General features: G+C 44.0%; 1 protein-coding gene across 1 annotated transcript in view; it reads left to right on the forward strand.

Annotated features, from left to right (window-relative positions):
• Positions 1-13,770, forward strand: part of FAM3D (FAM3 metabolism regulating signaling molecule D) — a 50,787-nt gene extending 37,017 nt beyond the window's left edge. The window contains exons 6-10 of the mRNA XM_069736636.1: positions 6,517-6,575; positions 7,496-7,546; positions 8,058-8,142; positions 11,822-11,948; positions 13,553-13,770. Coding sequence (XP_069592737.1) covers positions 6,517-6,575; positions 7,496-7,546; positions 8,058-8,142; positions 11,822-11,948; positions 13,553-13,642 — 412 coding nt within the window. The 3' untranslated portion in view covers positions 13,643-13,770. The remainder of the gene's footprint in view (positions 1-6,516; positions 6,576-7,495; positions 7,547-8,057; positions 8,143-11,821; positions 11,949-13,552) is intronic.
• The last annotated feature ends 2,919 nt before the right edge of the window (positions 13,771-16,689 follow it).

Raw genomic sequence — 16,689 nt, forward strand, 5'->3', positions numbered from 1 at the left:
TAAACAACTGAATGAACATCCTCCAAGGCCGGCGATTCCATAATTTTTGCCAGGGGTTGTATAAGGTATATAAATCAGAGGTCATTGGTGTCTAGGTACTATAGCAGCACTATGATTTACACTAACTTGATAATCCCCACTCCATTTGTTGAGCAGGGATTGATCGGTGCTAACACAAAATAACTCTCATAGATGTTCCAACAAATGTATACAGTGCCAACATGCATGACACTCTTAGATAAGTATTTCAGCAAACGTGATTGCACATCACAGTACCATATATATATATATATATATATATATATATATATATATATATATATTTATATATATATTCCCATAGATTGTTAGATAACCAGATAGGGACACACACAAAAAAGATATACGGTAAGTCCCCCCCAAAAAACCTTGTACTTATCTGCTGCAATGTGGTACTGCACACAGGCGGCTGAGAATCATGATAATATCACTCCTTAGTTGAAGGTAGCAAACTCTCGACGCGTTTCCCCCCAGATGGATGCGTACAGTATCAGGACCATCATAAATTCAGTGACAGCACGTTACAGTGTATATAGCAAAAATGCCAATATAATATATCAGCACAGGTGATTGACTATTAGAAACAGGGTGCCTCACACATGGATGCGCACATAGGGGAGAAAATATTTAGATGACCAGATTAACTGCACCTGAGTACAATATAATTGCTGATATAGGACAGCGCTATTTCATGCCGTGAAACCAATAATACATCGTTAGCCACACACATGGCTGCCAGGTTGCTAATAAGTACATAACCAGTGAATACAGGGCCCTTAGGGCATAAAGTAAATGGGAGGGGAAGCAGGAAAAAGAAAAAGGGGGGGGGGAGATTAACAATAACAATAATAAAATACATGATATAATAATTGGATCTAGGTACCAGTTTTGGTTCTGGCTGATGATAATGGACATTAAGTCGGGCAAAGCAGCAATAATTTTGCTGTTCATTCAAGCCATCCGGCACAAGAGTCCGTGATCTAAATATCCACTGGCATTCATTCTGTAGGAGAAGTTTATTCAAATTCCCACCCCTTGGGTTTTGCCGCACTACCTCAAGGATGCAGAATGACACCAGTTTTGGGTCATTCTGGTGGAAAAACCTAATGTCTGGCCAAGGGTGTCTCTCTCTCATGCCTTATATCACCAAGGTGTTCACCTACACGTCTACGTAACTCATTTTTAGTTTTCCCCGATGTAGTTCAGTGTTCATGAGCACGTGGCCATGTACACTACTCCCTCAGTTTTGCAGTTGGCGAAATCTCTCATGAAGTACACCCTCTCTGACTTGGTACCTTTAAACGATTTCTCCCTTCTAATCCACTGACAGAATTTACAATCTCCACATCTGAATGTGCCACACAGTTTGCGGTCTAACCATGTACCCTGTGGATTAGGTTTGTCATAGGAACTATGTACCCGGCAATCTTTAATGGATCTACCCTTCCTGTGTGATTCCGGGGGTTGGTGGGATAAAGTCCCTTAATTTGGGATCAGCTCTTAATATCCCCCAATGTTTCCTGAGGATACTCTGTACAGCATTTGACCTGTTATCAAACATACCAATAATTCTCGGAATGTCAGGTATTATATCCCTAGGTGATGGGTGTAACAAATCATGGCGATTGCATCCTGCCGCATGCTCCCATGCACTATCCAGTACATTGCCCGGGTAGCCCCTCTGGCAGAACCTCCTCCTAAGGTCATGGGCTTGTATGACAAAATCCTGATTGTCGGAGAAATTCCTTTTAATACGTAGGAATTGACCTTTGGGTATCCTCCTCCGAAGTGGACCGGGATGATAACTCTCCCACTGCAGGAGACCATTGGTGGACGCGAGTTTTCTGAATGTCTTGGTGGTAATGCCCCCCCTCTCATTTTTACTTGTTTGGAGATAAAGAAAGGTAATAGTTTCCCTGTGTATCTCTGACATGACTCTCATGTTAATGTCATTCTCATTCAAACATGCAATGAAGCAGTTAAAATCATCCCCCGATCCAGTCCACAAGATAAACACATCGTCGATAAATCTTGACCAAAAAAGAATATGCGGGAACCACCACGCCTCTTCCACACACACCGTAGTCTCCTCCCACCAGCCCAGGAAGAGATTTGCATACAATGGGGCACAGGGACTCCCCATCGCAGTCCCCCTGAGCTGGTGATAGGTCCGCCCATTAAAAAGGAAGTAGTTATGATGGAGGATATACGTTAACAATGCAATAACAAAGTTATTATGGGAGGTAAGATGAGTAGCTCTGGTGATGAGAGAGAACTCCGTACTCCTGATACCTGCCCTATGTGGAATATTACTGTACAACGCTTCCACATTAATGGAGGCCAGGTATGTGTCAGTATTGATATTAATATCTTCAAGTTTGGTCAATAGGTCCATAGTATCACTCAGATAAGATGGTGAAGATGTAACAAATCCAAAACCAGCTTCTCCACCATGACAGAAGATCAGCTCTCCACCCTCCTGTCAAGATCACACCTCACCACCTGCACGCTTGACCCGCTCCCATCCCACCTCATCCCTAACCTTTCCACGGTCTTCATCCCAACCCTAACGCACCTCTTCAACCTCTCACTCACAACAGGTGTCTTTCCCTCATCCTTCAAGTATGCCAAGATCACACCCATCCTCAAAAAGCCCTCCCTCGACCCATCCTCTGTGTCTAGCTATCGCCCAATATCTCTTCTCCCTTATGCCTCCAAATTGCTGGAGCAACACGTCCATCTTGAACTGTCCTCCCACTTCTCCTCCTGCTCCCTCTTTGATCGGTTACAATCAGGCTTCCGTTCCCATCACTCAACTGAAACTGCCCTAACTAAAGTCACCAATGACCTACTAACTGCCAGGAGCAAGCGACACTACTCTGTCCTCCTTCTCCTGGACTTGTCTTCTGCCTTTGACACTGTTGACCACTCCCTTTTGCTACAAATCCTCTCATCCCTTGGCATCACAGACTTGGCCCTTTCCTGGATCTCGTCATATCTAACAGACCGAACATTCAGTGTCTCCCTCCCCCACACCACCTCCTCACTTCGCCCCTTGTCAGTCGGTGTTCCTCAAGGCTCTGTTCTAGGACCCCTACTCTTCTCCATCTACACTTTCGGCCTGGGACAGCTCATAGAATCCCACGGTATGCAGTACCATCTCTACGCTGACGACACGCAGATCTACCTCTCCGGACATGACCTCTCCTCCTTGCTTACCAAAATCCCGCACTGTCTGTCTGCCATTTCAGCCTTCTTTTCTGCTCGCTTTCTACAACTGAACATGGACAAAACAGAATTCATCATCTTTCCCCCATCTCACTCTACCCCTCCACCAGACCTATCCATCAATGTCAATGGCTGCTCACTTTCCCCAGTCCCACTCGCCCGGTGCCTCGGGGTGATCCTCGACTCTGCCCTCTCTTTCAAGCCACATATCCAAGCCCTTGCCTCCTCCTGTCGTCTCAAACTCAAAAATATTTCCGGGATCCGTGCTTTCCTTGACCGCAATACTGCAAAAACGCTAGTGCATGCCCTTATCATCTCCCGCCTCGACTACTGCAACCTCCTACTCTCTGGACTCCCCTCTAGCACCACTCCAATCCATCCTACACTCTGCTGCCCGACTAATCCACCTGTCCCCCCGCTATTCCCCAGCCTCTCCCCTGTGTCAAACCCTTCACTGGCTTCCTATCGCCCAGAGACTCCAGTTCAAAACCCTCACACTGACATACAAAGCCATCCACAACCTGTCTCTTCCATACATCTGTGACATGGTCTCCCGGTACCTACCTACACGCCACCTCCGATCCTCCCAAGACCTCCTTCTCTACTCCCCTCTCATCTCTTCTTCCCATAACCGCATCCAAGACTTCTCCCGTGCTTCCCCCATACTCTGGAACTCTCTACCCCAACACATCAGACTTGCGCCTACCATAGAAACCTTCAAAAGGAACCTGAAGACTCATCTCTTCCGACAAGCCTACAGCCTGCAGTGATCCTCAACCTACTGAACAGCCGCACAGCCAGCTCTTCCCTCTCCTAGTGTATCCTCACCCACCCCCTGCAGACTGTGAGCCCTCGCGGGCAGGGTCCTCCCTCCTTATGTACTCGTGTGCCTTGTTATCTGCTCATGTTTAATGTATTTGTCTATATTTGCCCCGTATTCACATGTAAAGCGCCATGGAATAAATGGCGCTATAAAAATGTATAATAATAATAATAATAAATGGATGAAGGATTTTATCAACATACATTCCAATGTTCTGACCTATACAATCAACACCTGACACTATGGGCCAACCCTTTAAAGGGACCAGTCCCTTATGTATTTTTGGTAGACAGTAAAAGGCAGGTATCACGGGAAACGAAGGTAATAAGAATTCAAATTCATCCTTAGTGATTAATCTGAGATCCAATCCTCCGACCAAGATCTCCGTCAAAGTATCAAGATATTGGGAAGTAGGGTCCTTTTTAAGGATTTCATATCTCACCATCCCTTAATAATAGTTGACACATAGCCAGATATTGTGCATCTACACCCAACTGAAAAAACCAAAAGAGAACTAATCTACATCATAACTTTATTAAATTTCAAAACCATTGGATTAAAAACAAGCACGACACCCCAACTCCTCATAATAGGAGTGGGTCTATAAAAACCTGATCTGGTGTAGGGAGGGCAAAGATGGAGGGAGAAAACACTGGGATAAAAGATCCTATATATCCCTAGCATTTATTTCCCTACCTATCCGCGGAGGTTGGCACCCTCTTGGACGCAATGTGGCGCCCCCGCTCCTCGACGGCTTGCCCTAAAATGCCCTATAAATCCCTTAATGTGATGATGTCAAAAATATACAAACAACACACACATACACCAAATACCAGGTAGTAAATCACCAACAACAAACAAGCCCAACCGGGCTGGTCTGGCCGTACACAGCCCTACAACCTATGGTACTACGTTGATGGCTAAGGCTAATACGCCCTAAGGAGTCCCTAACCACAAAGTACCTGCCTATCAGCGGAGGTTGGCACCCTCTTGGACGCAAATGGCGCCCCCGCTCCTCGACGGCTGCCCCTGTTGACCCTCACTGAGTCCCTACAAACGTAGGGGGATCCTGGATACAGGGGGTGCCTAAGGGGCTAAAATGGTGACCCGTAGCTCTGAGCCTTTCTAACTACGGACAGACCAAAAACAAATACACACAACAACACACAAACTAATATTAACAACACTATATACAGTATCTTGCTGGAGAGACGACTATTACATAGGATGGTAGATGAATATAATACCTCTACCTCCTAGGCATATATGCATGAGTTTGTGATTCTAATGGTATTACCAAAGTTATATCCCCAATAACACCAGATAGAATGTACAGGGTATCTTGTCAAAACTCTGGAATCTTTAACATGGGATTACTAATAAACCTAACTTACCCACCATCTAAGGAGACACACATAAATGAAAGATGCTTTTTAGCCCTAGTGGTATAGCCAAAACTTAGTATCCCAAATACCAAAAGACACTCATGTTATATATATACCAATAACACGTCTATAGTTGGTGAAAATACCGAATAATGAAATAAAAAAAACCAATCCACTTATCTGCGGTCGGGTTCTGCCTCTACGCGTTTCCCCCCCATGATATGGTTCCTCAGGAGGCAAATGGGAAATCAGACTTCCGTGTGTTCAGGTCACATCGGAGATGCATGCTGTGCCCGGTTGCAGGTGCAGAAGTCCTGCACCACGGGCTTGTTTGTTGTTGGTGATTTACTACCTGGTATTTGGTGTATGTGTGTGTTGTTTGTATATTTTTGACATCATCACATTAAGGGATTTATAGGGCATTTTAGAGCAAGCCGTCGAGGAGCGGGGGCGCCACATTGCGTCCAAGAGGGTGCCAACCTCCGCGGATAGGTAGGGAAATAAATGCTAGGGATATATACGATCTTTTATCCCAGTGTTTTCTCCCTCCATCTTTGCCCTCCCTACACCAGATCAGGTTTTTATAGACCCACTCCTATTATGAGGAGTTGGGGTGTCGTGCTTGTTTTTAATCCAATGGTTTTGAAATTTAATAAAGTTATGATGTAGATTAGTTCTCTTTTGGTTTTTTCAATTATTGATACTAATTCTGAATTATCAGAAACTGTACTTTTTTCGCATCTACACCCAACTAGTTATTAGATTTATCGTTGCGATATGATTCATACATGCATGTTGTCGCATCATGCCTCTAATCAGAGGCGCCGGGAATACCGGGAGGTATGAGGCGGTTCGAAGGGCTACCATATGGTGGCCACAAAATACTGACACATGGCCACTGGGTCAGGGTCCTGCAAATTTATTTGATCACCTACATTTGTGGTGAAATATAATCTGTCTAATATGTAATTTACAGCAGATTCATTATGTTCTAACCTTTTTTCTTTAACATTCCTTCCTTTTGTCTGCTTATAATTTCAGGCTTATGAGTAACGTGAAAAACAACAATGGAAAAGGATTGAATATTGCACTACTAAATGGTAAAGCTTGGAAATTGTAGATTATTCCATTTAATTTGCTTGCCGTCTCTACACACTGGCGGGCCACCACATCAACTGGCGCAATGTTGTAAACTTTGAAAAGTCTCCCATGCAGTCCGGCCTTAGATATATTTGTCCTGTTCAGTAGGACTTCTGTACATAACCTTCCTTGACTTTTCTTCCGCAATCCAAGATGTCCTGGAGCAACCTTTTTTTTTTTAAGAGCGGGCAAAGCGAAAAGGTGGTCCTTGATGTGACTCTTTCCATTACATCTTGGTGAAAATTATGGAAAAAGCTGTGCAAGTGATCCTTATTTCTTACTAAGTGACAATTTCCATTACTGTATATATGTAATAAATGTCTGACACGGGATTACCCAATGGTGTAACTATAATAGGTGCCACGTTTGCAATCACACCAGGGCCCTAGGAACTAGAGGAGGGCTATGGTTTATTTTCCCATATGAAAAGACTGTTATTATGAAAGATCTGTGATATTTGAGGGCCTTGTTGGAGATTTTGGATTGGGGCCTACGAGCTTCAAGTTACGCTACTTGGACCACCCAAACTTGCTAACTTGAGTGATAGACTTCTGAGACAGCCCGTTTTTACAGGCAACACTTCTCCATGCCCCTTTCCTACAATTATTATTTCCCACCAATTCTCCCTCTTTTTTTTTTCTTTTTAAATAAACTCCTAGAAGTTCTTTGGGAGAGTTGAAAATTGTGAGAAAACCCTTTTTCAATTTTTGAGGAAGTAATTTTATGATAGGATATCCTATGAATCACTGTCATCAAACTAGTGGAAAAAATGTTGTGAAAAATCAAAATTTCTGCAGTACTTTTACACAAAGCATGTTGTACTACATCTTTTCTTTTATAATGTATATTTTACTTTATTTTTTCTTTCATTTACTTGTAGCCAGCACAACAGAGCTTATAAAGATAGGTCATTTTGATATGTATTCTGGAGGTAAGTTAGTGTCACGGCAGTAACTCGCATGCGTTCCCAGTGTCGGCCTACTCGCCGTGCTTACCGCTCTGCTCTTCTACAATGTCAGGCCGCCTCACTGAGTTACCTCATGCTAAACTTTGTACTCTGCTGTATCTTCCTGCTGTCTCCACCTGACTATAGGGAGGAGTGGCCAGATCGTTCAGGAATTTAACCCTGCTGTGCCAGCAGGAGATATATTAGGCAGCTCCTCCTTCTCTTCCCTGCCTGAACTTAGGTTTCTGTAAGTCTCAGCAATCAGTGCTGTGTTATTTATCTTGTCTCTCATGTTACTGACCTGGTTCGTTTATCCGTTCTGTCTGGCCTCTCCGCTCCTGACCTCAGCTTTGTATTCTGAACCTGTACTAGCTGCCCCATCCTCGGACCGTCTGATTACATTTCTGTCTTTCTCCCTCTTGTGCTCCGATTTCTTGAATTACTGCTTTCTTTTGTAAGTTTAGCTTATAATTGTACATATTTGTTTTTTCTCAAGATGTACAGAATCTTATTAACTTTTTGGAACCAATGAAAGAGGGCACGTTAATACTTATGGCATCATTCGATGATCCGGCCACAAAGTGAGTGATATAAGACACATGATATGGCAAAATATGTTTTCGAATAAGTTTGGCATGATTAGTCTACTCAACTGGAGTATACTCATCACTCATAAAGGAAACCCCTTACTATGATTATTATGTGCCTTGAAGGGGTTGTCCTGGACTTTAACATTGATGGAAAGTAAAAGCACATGCTAGTCATATATTCCAGCTGTGAAAAAAAAAAAACACTTTGATGGCAACGCCAGCCTACTTCTGATATTAAAGGGGACTTAATTCCTTCCTTCGGAAGGAAAGAAGCTGTTTCTTTAGAGCCATCCATAGGAAGCTACCCTCTCTATAGGAGGCACTACATAGACTGTCTTTTTTTCATGTTAGAGCTAATTTCCACACTTTTCACAGTGAATATTGTATGTAAGATTCCCTATGCCAACTGGATTTCTGCATGGAAGACTAATACCCACTGAGAGTTTGGAGAAGTTGGTGTATGAGGTACCAGGCTTCCAAATGTCCATCGTTAGGGCAGTACGGCAGTAAAACTGTAAAAGGTCCAAGCTCATCCACCAATCACTGTATGGGGACTTTGTGGTGACTTATTTATTAGGTGAAGAGTACCGCTCTGGTTCCCAATATGGAGCCTTTTATTTCACACAAATATAACTCCTCAGATCCCACTTAGTAATCTGCTCCCTCATTTTGTATGAACCCTTTGGAGATGCCCAGCAAATGTACGAGTTTTTCAACAGATTCGCCGACACATGCGCAGCATCATCAGGAATGGGGGATGGAGCAGGGGAACGATCGGCAGGATTGGCATTGGGGGATAAACTGTCTGCTTTCTCGGTCTCCCCAAGCGATGTAAGGAAACAGTTTAGTAAACTAGTCATTGGCAAAGCAGCTGTTCCTGATGGCCTCAGTCCACGTGTCCTCAGAGCGTGCGCAAACCAACTATGTACTGTCTTCCAGCTCTCGTTTATCATGAGCCTACAATTACAGAGAGTACCAATGCTGTGGAAGACCACCTGCCTAGTGCTGGTTCCCAAGATCACTTTTCCGACTTCCCTACACGACTATCGCCCAGTGGCCCTAACATCGCATGCTATGAAGTCTTTGGACATAATAGTACTGGCCTACTTGTGCCTGTGGGTGAGGGCCTACACTGACCCCCTGCAGTTTGCGTACCAGCAGAGATTGGGGGTGGATGATGCGGTATTGTGTCTGCTACATACAGTACATTCATTCTTGGACAAGGATGGAACTGTAGTGCGCGCCATGTTCTTTGACTTCTCTAGTGCTTGCAATACCTTACAGCCCCCTACTACGAAATAAGTTGACTGATATGGCGGTAGATGAGGGGATGGTGAACTGGGTAAGTGACTACCTGACGGACAGGCCGCAGTTTGTAAGGACGGAGGAGATGGTATCCGGCAGTGTACGGAGCAGTGTTGGAGCCCCTCAGGGTACAGTGTTGTCGCCCTTCCTCTTCACATTGTAAATCAGATCTCTGTCACCTCCAAAAATTCTCAGAAGACTCAGTGATTGTAGGCGGCATTGTGGGGGGCTGGGGTAGGAGGAATATAGAAGGGTGGTTTCTGACTTTGAGGATTGGTGCTAGACTAACTGTCTAGAACTAAACATGAAGAAAACCAAGGAGATGGTGGTGAGTTATAGAAGGAAAAAGGATGATTACTTACCGATCACTATTGCTGGCCAGGAGGAGAAGATGGTTGAGAGCTACAAATACTTGGGGGTTCACCTTGATAGCAAACTCGATTGGAGGTTGTTACAGAACCCCCCAGCACCAAGAATGTTATGCAGTATATGTATGTATAATAGTTTCCATGTGAAATGCATCAGTCCACAGGCTGCGCCCCTGGACAAGATATTCTCTTTCTGACCTCCCCCCACCTTTGTAATTCCCACAGTAAATATTGGCAGGCTCCGGCCCCCTGCGGCTATTGTAATGTAGGTCTGGCCTGCTGTGTTCCTATTGGCCTGCCCTGTGTATCTGTGTTATATATTCTGTGTGCTGTAAATAAAGGTTGTTCTTAGACTGGAAATACGTGGAGAAGCAGTCAGCTTTTATATGCTCTCATGTAATCAAGAAATTCCTGCGAGCGTCCTTCATTCAGAATCTAGCAAAAGCAGAGTGGACTTCCTGAAACACGGGGTGGTACTGAAAGAGGTACCCCAGCTTGGTAGACCCCGTTACAGAAGTGTCATACAGAAAAGGTTTACAAGAAGGGAATGAGCAGACTGTACTTTCTACGGAAGTTCAGGTCGTTCAATGTGTGCAATAAAATGCTCAAATTATTTTACCAGTCCGTTGTGGCAAGCGTCATCTTTTTTGCTATCATTTGCTGGGGCAGTAGTGTGCGAGTAGCTGACTCTAATAAGCTCAGCAAACTTATCAAGAAGGCAGGCGCGGCTGTTGGCCTTCATCTTGACTCTTTTGAGGAGGTAGTGGAAGATAGGATTCAGATGAAGTGCAGGGCTGTAATGATCAGTAATACACACCCACTATACGAGCTGTTCTTGGAGATACATTCAGCAGCCGTCTAATCCTACTAAGGTGCAAGAAGGAGAAATTCAGGAAATCGTTTGTGCCTACTGCTATGAGGATGCATAACAATTTCCTAAGGGTGAAAGACAACAATGACCTATGGCTGGTGCACTAATGGCAATGATCAGAGATTTAAGATTTATAGTACCTGCATTTACACAAATTTGTTTGTTACGTAATATGGTAAGTCATGTGCAAGTTCTGTGTATAGAAATTTATGTAATGCTGTTTGCAATGTTGTTTGGAATGCTGGTTGTAACGCTGCTGTAATACCATCATTTCCATCGGGATCAATAAAGTGTATCGTATCGTATGTACGAGATGGAAATAAATCTGAGATAAGGAGTCCTGACCCAGTAAAGTTGACAACCAAAATCAACAGTCCACAGACCCAAAATTACATAGTCAATAATATCCAGGGGCGAAGCTGAAGTGGGTGCACGATTTGCAACCGCACCTAAGCCCTAGACATAGGGGGCCCTAAAATGTCCCATTGCATCATATGAGAAGACCAATATTATTAAAAAGTTGTGATACTTGGGACCCCTGCTTGAGATTTTACATTGGGGTCCATGAACTCAAAGTTGCGCAATGAAGATGAACCCTTGACTTTGAGATGTGAGAGCGTTTTGAGCCTTCATGCCATGAAACAAGTTTCTTGGAACATCATACTCTGTAATGCTGCTGTTTCGCGGTGGAAGAGTAGGGCTAGTGGGTAACAGGAAATGGCTCAACGGCCTTTCAAGAACACCTAGATGAGTTTCTATGCAAGCTACCAAAGGAACAAAACAGGTATGGGCAGTTTTTGAGTCTCTACAGTATATGGTTTCCCTTTTCTTAATCTAAAAAAATTGGACTTAGCCAGGAGCTACGACTCTTGTTCTCTTTCCATATCTTTAAAATGAAGTGTTCTGGCAGTTCCAATTTGGCTTCATCCGAATGAAGGCATGGATATTTGTAAGATAATTCCATAATGGAAGGATTACTGTAAAATGACAATTAATCTCTTGTCTGCAAGTTCCACTTAAAAATCCACACGGCAGTGGATCTACGTTGACATTTCTAATGATTATCTATAATGTGGGAAGTGTAAACGCACAGAATCCTAAAGCTTTATCAATGTTTTCACTTTAGACTGAATGACAAAGCCAGAGAACTGCTTACCAGTTATGGAAGCAGTTATGCCAACAAAATGGGATTCCGAGACTCCTGGACTTTCGTTGGAGGAAAAGGATTAAAGAACAAGAGCCCCTTTGAACAGGTACGGTGAATGTCTTCTTCAGTTTAGATGTGGCTGATGTCACCAGGATTTCATACAAATGGAAACCACATCGAACCCCTCATCTAAGAGCTAGCGTCAACTGCGTATAATAATCATCTGCTGTTGCTCGAATGGACGTTGCAATGTGCACAGTGTGGCCACCACATTTGCCTTGCAGATGAGTATCAGTGCAGGTTGTCTTTGATGTCTACCAAAACCATTCACAAACTCCCCATCTTCATCTATTAATCATTCAGTGGAGGCATCAGAAGTACCATTTAGTATCTTCAGATATTCGACCCACCCCATTAGTCTTTCCCATCTATCTACATTGTAGCTAGGATCCCAAGAATGGGGTCTGAAAAGGCCAGCAAAATGGAGGGTAGCCATTCATGTGTGGCACCTCTCTATTCAGTGTCTGAGTACACCTCACAGTTGTCACCGTCTATCGAACAGACTAGACTCATTCTCTTGATTGATGGGGGGTCTTAGTGATTGGACCTTCCAGTCATCAGATAGTTGTAATGTATTCTGTGCATAGTTGCTGACCTACATATGTTGGATATGTTGTGTTTAATGGAGCATTTAGGTGGATGGATAGTCAGCGAATAAGTTGGTTAATAAGAAGACTCCTTCGCAACTATTGGTCTATGCAAAGAAGAATATGGTAGTCACTCTGGTAAATTTGATCAAGTGCCCAACGGTAGACTAAATCCAATACGTGTAGGAAAATACCACGGCACTTCCACATTCAGAAACTATGCATTTATTTAATGTTCAGCATCAGGTCTTTGCAAGAAAAAGGGCCAACGTTTCAGTGACATGACCTTGCTCAAGGCCGAAAAAAAGGTAACTATATACATAAATATATCAGAAATATTCACATTGCCTTTTCAGACAGGAAGAGGACTAGAACTCTAGCGCCAATGGATGTAGCAATCCTAAAAGTCAATATCGACCCTTTAACGAACCTTATCACATGACTTAGGATAAAAGCCGAACCAGGAACTCAGTTTGCAGATACGATGTTTCGGGGGTGTTGCCCCTCTTCAGTGCAAAATATGAGATCTGATTTGGCTGTATGAGAGGCCTCTGGAGCATTGCATGGCCTATAAGTCTCTTTACTCTCTCATGTAAGGCATGTCACTCTCTACAAGTATAGACGTTAGCTCTTAGATCCCAGTCTTAGCCTCTCACCTAGCCCAATCAGATCTCGTGCTTTGCGCTGAGGAAGGGCAACACCCTGAAACACGTATTTGCAAATTGAGATTCTGGTTTGGCTGCTCTAATTCATATGGCAAGGATCTTTAAAGGGTCGATATTGACTATGATTGCGGTGTCCAGTAAGTGACGATAGAGCTCTAGTCCTCTTCCGCTTTGAAAATGCAATTTGCATATTTAACACAACGATAATGCTAATGATTATGTTACGATCGGTATTATCGGCCCATAATCAAGTGATGATGAGTTGGTATATGGTCAATCGGAGCTCAATAAGTAGCAGTACCGGCCAAAATCAGCGCATCTGAATGCAAAATAAGACTTTTGCTGCTAAAGATCTAATACTGAAGAGTAATTGTCACTTTTTTTTAATTCCCAATCAGCACCTCAAGAACAACAAGGAAACCAATAAATATGACGGCTGGCCGGAAGTTCTGGAACTTAGTGGATGTATTCCTAAAAAAATGGACTAATGGCATCTTTCAATCGTCTTCTACTAGTGAATTGTTAGAACTGGACTCCTTTAGGACGTGTCAGGGATTTGTTTACATGCGGATGTATATATTTTATTATTTAATAAAGGAAGGAGATCAATGGGGAACGTTGACGTTTTACAAATCCTTTTCTCATCTATGTTTTTGACAACAACAAAAAAATGCGATCCAGACTTTGGGAGACATTGGGAATCCTCCCCATGGTTCCTTGTTCCTCCTCCCTGTTGGGGTCTCACACTGCTTAGTACAAGCTGCAGTTATCAGTCAGGCACAGTGGAGGACACTGAACACACTTGGCCCCATGAGCTCTCTCATTCTGTAGCTGAAAACGTTCACTTTTATATCAGTTGTATACAGCTATTCTGATATGGGCTTTCAAAGAAAATACAACAGTCTCATCAGGTCTTAGATCTACTTAATATACGCAGCTGTAAGGGCGTGATCTGTTCCGTCATGTTCCTGCCTCTGAAGACACCACTTGCGTTTTGTGACCAATGTCATGCTTCTTTTAGTGTGTAGTGTGAGGTGGTGATATCCTTAGTGCATACTGTTTATAAGATAGTAACTGTACTAAATTAGTGACAGATACAGTTAATGTTCAGGACTAGCCCATAGTGGGAAGGGAAAGTCGCAGTAAAAAGGAGACTGCTTCCTGTTTGATGACCGTTCTAGATGGAATTCGTTGAGAAGTGTGTCAAGGTGATCTGATAGCGTGAGGAGCACATATTGTTCTGGACAGTACGAGGCCTTACAAAAATTTCCTGCTGACATTCCTGCAATGTCTGGCCCTCAAGGATCAGGACAAGCGCTATGGAAAGCACTTCAACCCCTTTCGTACAGAGAAAGATGGATGCGGAATCATGTGAGGGAAAGGTAAAAGATCTCGGGAGTACTATGGATCTGGACTTGAGATCCCTGGGCCTGACAGGATCAGTAGACGTAGGGATAGTCCAGGAAGAACGGATGGAAAAGCTGGAAATGGACTGTATTAAGGAAACCAGAAATGGAGAGCGTCGTGCCCGATACTGATGACCTTGAAGTGTTCAGTAAAAGTCTGTGTGTTGAAATGAACTGGGTGTTTCCCTGAAGATGGAGGCCAGGAGACAGCGGAGGCCTGCGGCCTAAAGGTGAGTGTGATGCTCCGCACACCTGACAGCACATTGGCGCTGGGTCACAATTTCAGGGAAAGTGCCAGGGCGTCATGGAGCAGCAGATTGACCACAACTACCGCCCTCCGGCACCTTACAGTTTCCTTTGTGAAATCTAACGAGACATCAGCTTTAAATAATAAATCTAGCAGAACAAGAGCGCACAAGCAATACCTGACCCTTGGTGTAGATGTACCCCCGCCATACCTGGCACATGCCGGAATTAGCTTGTAACCGATGTGATTGGCGCTAACTCTGATGGCTGCTGTTTACCCTTTCACATTCTTCTGTCAGTCCCTGACACAATGCAGGGCTTGTGCGCATGTACTCCCATCCCCCCCTCTGTGCCCCCGTGACATGAATATGGGGTGCCAATTAGTGATGGGATAAGGTGTTATCTGAGCATGCTCGGGTGCTAAACTAGTGCCTTCGACAAGCTCGAATAATACGATCGAGTCCCCGCGGCTGCCTGTCTCGCGGCTGTTCGACAGAAGCAACACATGCAGAGATTGCATAACACATCGGCAGCCGCGAGACATGCAGCCGGGACTCAAAGCTATTTTTCTAGCACGCGGAAGTCACTCAGCACCAGAGCATGCTCAGATAACACCTTATCCCAACACGTTCGCTCATCACTAATGTTAACCCCTTAAATGCCGCCATCTCTAATGCAACCTGGATCATTTCAGGATCTCCTCCATCCACCCTCTCCCCGAGATGCCTGGTACTGACAGCTTTGCTATTTTTAATTATTTAGACCAAAGTCTGGAATTACCGTATTTACCCTCTACGGTATTTATTCTAAAGACAAAATAAAATATCTAAGTGACAAAAATACAGTTCTTCTTTCACCAGTATCAAAATAGTGCATTAAAAAGTGATCAAAACTACATTTTTATCTGAAAATGGCAACAATAAAAACTCCAACTTGCCGCCCAAAAAACAATCCACGACACAGCCCCTTCAACAGAAAAGTAAAAAAAAAAAATTGCAGGTCTCAGAAAATGGAGTTAAACCTTTTTTTTTTTGTTTTGTTTTTTCTTTTTTTAAGTTATGGAAAGGAAATGCTGGGGCTGCTGAAATAAAAGGAGTAAAAAAAAAAATGAAAGCATGAAAACTAAAACTTGCAGCGGTAAGCTGGTGATAAAGAGATTCCAATACACTGGAGTTGTATGGAGCAGTTTCAGAGTGTAATTATTCCTTTCACCACTAGGTGTCAGTATGACACTCTTTGAGATTATAAGGTTAAAGGGCACCTGTCACCCCGTTTTTTCAGTAGGAGATAAAAATACCGTTAAATTGGGCCTGAGCTGTGCTTTACAATAGGGTATTTTTTGTCCCCTGATTCCCTACCTATGCTGCCGAAATACCTTACAAAAGTGGCCTTTTTCGGCTGTCAATCAGGCTGGTCAGGTCGGATGGGCATGGTCACAGAGCTGTTTCTCCCCCACATCTTGCTTATGTTCCCGTTGGTGGCGTAGTGCTTCTCGCATGCGCAAGTGCCGAATGCACTGCGCAGCTGTAGAAAAAGAGCGCTCAACGCTATTCAGCGGTTTCTCGGTGGGCACGGCCATCTTCCTGAGGCCGCGCGTGCGCAGATGGAGTCTCCTGCTTCCCGGGGCTTCAGGAAAATGGCAGCGGGATGTCGCGCGTGCGCAGATGGACATCGCGGCGGCCATTTTCCTGAAGCCGAGTTCGAATCTCAGTAAGATGGCCGTGCCCACCGAGAAACCGCTGAATAGCGGCGAGCGCGCTCTTTTTCTACAGCTGCGCAGTGCATTCGGCACTTGCGCATGCGAGAAGCACTACGCCACCAACTGGAACATAAGCAAGATGTGGGGGAGAAACAGCGCTGTGACCACGCCCATCCGACCTGAC

Source organism: Ranitomeya imitator, chromosome 8, assembly GCF_032444005.1.
Source record: "Ranitomeya imitator isolate aRanImi1 chromosome 8, aRanImi1.pri, whole genome shotgun sequence".
Classification (NCBI taxonomy): domain Eukaryota; kingdom Metazoa; phylum Chordata; class Amphibia; order Anura; family Dendrobatidae; genus Ranitomeya; species Ranitomeya imitator.